Source organism: Solanum tuberosum, unplaced genomic scaffold (genome assembly GCF_000226075.1).
Source record: "Solanum tuberosum cultivar DM 1-3 516 R44 unplaced genomic scaffold, SolTub_3.0 scf00313, whole genome shotgun sequence".
In the NCBI taxonomy this organism is placed as follows: Eukaryota; Viridiplantae; Streptophyta; class Magnoliopsida; order Solanales; family Solanaceae; genus Solanum; species Solanum tuberosum.
The window spans coordinates 197,436-203,869 of record NW_006239248.1 but is presented as its reverse complement, the minus strand read 5'-3'; the positions used below and the strand labels follow the sequence as shown (position 1 = coordinate 203,869).

The 6,434-nt window shown below is 30.5% G+C and overlaps 1 protein-coding gene across 1 annotated transcript; it reads left to right on the top strand.

Annotated features, from left to right (window-relative positions):
• The first annotated feature begins 1,701 nt into the window (after positions 1 to 1,701).
• On the top strand, positions 1,702 to 2,925 carry LOC102600093 (zinc finger protein CONSTANS-LIKE 3-like). Its single transcript, XM_006360477.2, has 2 exons — positions 1,702 to 2,316; positions 2,413 to 2,925. Exons 1-2 carry the CDS (start codon positions 1,834 to 1,836, stop codon positions 2,701 to 2,703), a joined length of 774 nt encoding a protein of 257 aa, XP_006360539.1. The 5' UTR covers positions 1,702 to 1,833; the 3' UTR covers positions 2,704 to 2,925.
• The last annotated feature ends 3,509 nt before the right edge of the window (positions 2,926 to 6,434 follow it).

Sequence of the window (6,434 nt, the reverse complement as noted above, 5' to 3'; positions counted from 1 at the left end):
AAAAAGAAGAAAGAAACTTCTTGGAAAAAGAGTTTCAAATGAAAAGAAGCAAAATAAAAAGAAGAAAAATTGAAAGGAAATTATGAATGAAAAAAACAGAATGTTGTGCAGTATGCCATTTGCTTAAATATTTATGGTTAGCAAATTAGTAACATACGAATATGAAAAGATAGATAACGTACATTAGAGTAATTATAATTGAATGACTTTAATTGTTGACTATCTTCAATATTTAAGTGTTTTTTTTTGTATTTTAAAATTGAAAAATGGTCAAAAAAACCACAAAAAAGATAAATATTTTTCTAGCCCTTAGAGGCATGCCACATCAGCGATTCTAGATTCAGATTTATATATATATATAGATGTGGAATTGTACATTGCTCCTAAAATGATAACCAATGTGTATATCTATTCTGTACATGTCATGTTTACTATGTTGTAACTAGGGGTGTACATATGTCGGTTTGGTTTGGATTTTCATTAAAAAATAGCGATTCTAGATTCAGATTTATATATATATATAGATTCTACCTTAAATAAAATATTTCATCGAACGCTCTTATAAACACTCAATTTTATGATTTATTAAGATTAATACATATAATATAATTAAAGAATGTATTTAGTTCAAGTGACTAGCTACCCTCCATTGAACTAAAGGGTTATTTTGTTGGAAATAACTTATTCCATTAATTTCAGGATAAGTTATCCTACCTTGTATACTCTATCGCATTACTATGAATCAAACCACATAAAGTCGGTTTTTTCGGTTTCGGTTCTTTCGATTTTTCGGTTTTTTACAACTATACGGTATTTGCATATCCACTTTGAATTTTAAAGAGAAGGTTCGAAAATATATTTATTCTGATTCAGAATAAATAATTGTATGACTATCTAATACTCCCTCTATTTCATATTATCTGAATCTTTGAATTGTGGACGTTTGAAATTTTTTTCATATTTGCCCTATCTTTTAATAAAGTTTGATATTTTCTAGGAGATAAATTACCCTACTAACAAAATTATACTATTTATGATTTCACAAACCACAATAGTAAAACGTATGATTTAAAGTATATCATTAAATATTTTTCTTGATAAGTATATTATCTCACAAATTCAATTAATAGAGAATAAGAAAAATACCTTAAATCAAATACAGAATAAAATAATATCTATATTTTATTATAAAATTATTATATATTTTATACTTCACGCGAAAGCACCACTGTATTATTATTGACATATATAGTGATATTAAATTGTGAGAATGTGGATGGAAGAAGAAGTCGCCATAAGGAAATGACACATGGGACATTGTTTACCTTGTAAAATGATTTCATTTTCAGGCACATAATTAATTTCAATGCAACGCTACGCAATTCAATGAATTTAGTGATTTGAGCTTTGGGCCCCACACCAATTCAAATTCCTCTTCAGGCGCATTTCACGTGGCCCCATTACTCCACGTCAGACAAATCAGAATCTTCCTCCAACTCTAAATCTCCACGTCAGCTCAACCCCACATACTCTACAAAAATATCCTGTACGAACCCAAGGAAACATCCCTTCCCGAGCCACACAAGAAAATTAAAAAAAGAGAAACTCTTCGCGTACCTAACACCTGTCACTCTTTTTTACCATTCAATCTCTTCTATACGCTGTCGTTTTTATATCATCTCTACCTCTTTTCCATTAAATTTATACTCCCTTCTTAGCTGAACAATTGGTGTTTTTGACTCAGTTTTCTCTCTCTCCATTTTCTCTGTTTTGCGTTGAAGTTGTTGCTGTGGTTTAATTTGTTTTGTCATTTTGGAAAAATATAGAGAAACTATGAAGAATTGTGAACTTTGTAAGGGATTGGCTAGGATGTATTGTGAATCGGATAACGCTAGTTTGTGTTGGGACTGTGATGCGAAGGTTCACTCCGCGAATTTTTTGGCGGCGAGGCATTCTAGGTCTTTGCTATGTCAGGTGTGTCAATCACCGACGGCTTGGTCGGCTGCCGGTGCGAAGCTGGGGAAGACGGTCTCTGTATGTGAGAAGTGTGTGGATGGGTACTACCATAGGGATGAAGTGGAGGAGAGTGAGAGCGTGAATGATGAAGGGAGTGGTACGGAGGACGAGGAAACTGATTATGAAGAGGATGAAGAAGATGAGGACGAAATTGATTCGGAGGGTATTCAGGTTGTTCCGTGGTCAAATACGACGCCTCCACCGCCGGCTAGTTCATCCAGCAGTGAAAATTCATCAAATGGCTGTAGAAACGTCTCTTCAAAGCGAATGCGTGAAGCTGATCCGGATCTTCATTCAGATGTATGAACTTTTCCTACCTTTTCTTATTCTTGTTTTGATATTTCTCCCTTTTTCATGAGTTTTTGAATACTTAAATCTTTGTTATCGTGGTTATAGGACGACAGCGGAAGTTCGTCATGTCACCGGAAAGTTCATACATCGCCGGCGATGGATGCAGACGCCGGAGACGAGGCAGCAGCTATTGTTGACTCATACTCATCAAAAATGAGAACGCCGGCTAAGATCCAGAGAACAGATCGTCTCACGGCTCCTAGATGCACGTCGGTAATAGAGTTTATCAGGAGAAATAATCGGCAGAGGATGAGCTCCGGTGCGGCGATCGCCGAGCTTTGTAGACTCAATAATGACTCAAGGACCATAGATCTGGAAAGCTCAGAGACATCGTAGCCGTCTGAATGACCATTCGTTTCAATCAACATTACGTGGATTCTACTTTACTTACCCTTTACCCCCAAAATCTTTTAGTCGGTTGATATAATTTAGGATAAGAGTTGTTGAATTTGTTCTAGTACTACTAATCTTCTTAGGGATAGGACCATTTGCTAGTATTTTATTTTACTGTATGATGTACTAATATGTTTAGGATTAATATTAAGATGAGAAATGCCTTAAAAACACATTTGTATCAAATATGCATTACATTCTTTTTGTTATTTCTCTTTCCCTTTTATCTGAATCATAATTTATATTAGTAACAAAAATAATCAAGTATATGCTTGTAGAGGGGAATAAACATTTTAAATCAGCAAGTATAGATATTTTTTATAATCCTGGAGTTTAGGCAGTTTGTGCTGAGTTCTGACTAATTTGTATGAGATATCTGCTGCCATTTACCAGTTCTTGGTGTTGAGTAACAAGTCCACCATAGCTTGAACAATTCTACTAAAATGTTATACTCCCTAACCCTTTCCTTTTTACTCTCTGATTCAAAAAAAAATGTCATCGGATTGTAAGTTTCAGAAGTTTTTTTTAAAAAAAAACATTGTGCAAATCTAACAATGCTACGTAAAATAAAATAAGATGAAAAGAGTAATTTTTTTAAAAAAATTTGAACTACAAGATTAAACGTAGTAGTTATTAGTTCTAGAAATTTTTAATGAAATAAGCAAGAAAGGATTTGAGAGGGACCCTTTAACCAGAAGAAACCCAACATGAGTGGTTTGTTAGAAGTATTGGTTGCGCCACTCCTTTTTAAAACCTCTAATTTAGAAATGGTACAGAAAGCTGCAAGGCCACAACAAGTTTGAGGTCATTTTATTCTCCTTTTATATTATTTAATATTTATATTTTAATAAATTAAGAAAAAAATTGGGGTGGCAAGGAAAAGTAGGAAAGAAGATTACAATATGAAAAATCGAACATTCACCAACAAGATAAAATTCAGATAGTCAACTAATTAAAATTTCTTAACGAACGATGGAAATAATAAATTTGAGAATCCATAATTTTTTCGGCAATAAGAAATTGTATGGAGGGAGTGGTTCAAATTCAACAAGAGTGGATGAATGGCTAAAAACTTTAGCAATTACTCAGTATAGTAATATAGATATTCAATATTGCCTGCGTTTGACAAACACCACATATTTTTATTTAATTTTTTGCTTTTAATATAAAAATAAATCATTCATGACTCGTTTTCAAGAAATTAGTGAACCTAATTTGTTCCTCTTTTTTTGGGGCCCACAGTTGATATATTATAATTGAGGCATCTATTCAGAAGATATTTTCATGCCTCTTTTTTTTTTTTTTATTAATATAGTTTGTAAAATATCTGGAGGTTGATAGTGGCCTTAATTTGAGGATTAATGTCCCTAATTTTGAATTATTAAGCAAACTAGTTGTGGCCGGCAATCACATCAACTTGGACAAAGCTAAAAAATTGGAGAAAGTTACTAATCTTTAAGTATATTTTATACTCCAAAATTTATTTTTATTTATTCCGTATTTGATTTGAAATACTCCTTAAAATTTAAGAAACTGTAATTAAAATGATGAAATTATAATAATATAAGTTATGTTGGAATTAGTTATGCTGAGATTATTTCTAATTGAATATTTGGTTTATTGTATTCAAAATAATATGCATTGCATAAATTTATTATTTCCATCGTTCGTTAAGAAATATATTTAATATGCATTGATACTCGTTATTTTCATCGTTCATTAAGAAATAATATGCATTGCATGAATAAATTGATATTATCTTATTATCTAAAGTATAACGAAGTAGTCATTTATAAAAGCGAGATTAGTAACTAAAAATTAAAGTAATTTATATATGTACACGTTAAAAATCAGTTACTTTAAAACCTCACTAAATTGATACTCGTTTAATTAATAACCCTCTTTAAATAATATTTTCTTCCATTTCCGATTTGGCCAATAGAAAAATCATCAATTCCGATAAGATAATATATTTCCAGAAGACCCTTATATAAATAATTAATATTATAAGCGAATAATTCTTTATAATTACAAATATATCTAAGACAATTTAGTCGAATATGACTCTATTGTGTTCTGATTTTTTTTGTTAAAATTTTAATCTAGTTGAAACGTATCATCTTCAACTTTATCACCAACATTATTTTTTTTGATGGTATCCATAATTTCTTCTAAGTTTTGAACCTCTGAACTGAACATTAATCATTTTCACCCATCCAACATGTTATTAACATCTATTTTACTAAGTTAACTGAGATCATTAATCATGACATCAAGTTCATGAAAGACCTTTCCACAAGTGGGTTCATTTAAAATCTCTGAAATTTCATCTCCAAATGAATTTTGCGATGTCAAAACACTCTTTAAATTAATAAATATTAATTTATCAATTAAATAATAACTATAAAATAATAATATTTCATGGTCTCACTTATATTAATTTAGTGAGATTTATTGTAAGTCATTTTTGTTATCATCTAAAGTACTATAGCCAAGTAGTTTTGTCTTGAATTATCGGCCATGAAAATGTGTATGACCAAAGAATGTGGCGGAGTGGATGAGATCCCTCCTCTCTTAATTAGAGGTTTCGGATCCAGGTCTTGAATATGAAAACATCACTGGTAGAGAGTGGGTCTTACCAACGAGAATTCTAATTGTGGATACCGAACATCGAATGAAAAAGAAAAAAAGAAAAACGTGTGTGAAAGAGGGGTAAGATTGTAAAATTCAAATAAATTATATGGCACTAGAGGGCAATTCTAGTTCATTTTGCACTTGTACATTAACTTGTGGCCTAGCGACTAGCGAGGTGTTGGCTTGTATATAGTTTGAGTTACAAGTTCGATATAAAAAATTGTTTGGATTTATTGGAGACTCATCGGAAAAAAAAGTCAACAATTTATATTTTATAATAAAAAGGAATGAAAAAGGTAAAAAGAATTTGTGCCTTTAAAGTTTAAACAACACAAAGTATACAAGAATAATTACAAAAGACTTTCTAGATTTTTATTTCCGTTTTTTCATCGGTAAACAATAATTTTTCTTTTCTAATTTATACTTCCATGTAAATAGAGAAGTTTGTTATTTAAGATAGCTAATAAATAGGAGATCGTTGAATAGTTTGTTACCTTTTCAACTTTTACTTTCGTGTAAATACTAATTTGTTATTTAAGAGAAACTAATAATTAGGATAGTTGGTTATTGTTATTTTATCTTTTTTCTATATATAGATGTATCCTACATAGGAATAAAGTTACAAACATTCAAAACAATTTTTTTTTAAATATTTTACTATCTTTTATATTCTTATTCAAAAATTACCTTTATATTAGCAAAATTACAAATTATAATTTTAATCACATCGCCCTCGAATTTTATCAGTAGTTTAAGATTGTGGAATAACAGAAGACTATGTACAATCACACATGAATTGTCTTTTGCTAGTCCACAATCTTCTACTACTGATAAAATATCTCGTGTGGTTATAAGGCTCCAATAAATTCAACAAAAATCAACAATAAGTAATCATAGAGATAATAATTTCAGTCTATATTTATAGAATCTGTTCATTTAATGTATTATCTAGTTATATAAACTATAGTAGTTTGAAACAACAAGGTGATTACTTACTCATTTAATTAGATTACTAATAATTCAGGTTTACTAGATAAAGA

Coding starts and splice junctions, on each gene's coding strand:
- LOC102600093 (XM_006360477.2), top strand. CDS start 1,834: ATGAAGAATTGTGAACTTTGTAAGGGATTGGCTAGGATGTATTGTGAA. Junction 2,317..2,412: donor ATCCGGATCTTCATTCAGAT/GTATGAACTTTT, acceptor TCGTGGTTATAG/GACGACAGCGGAAGTTCGTC.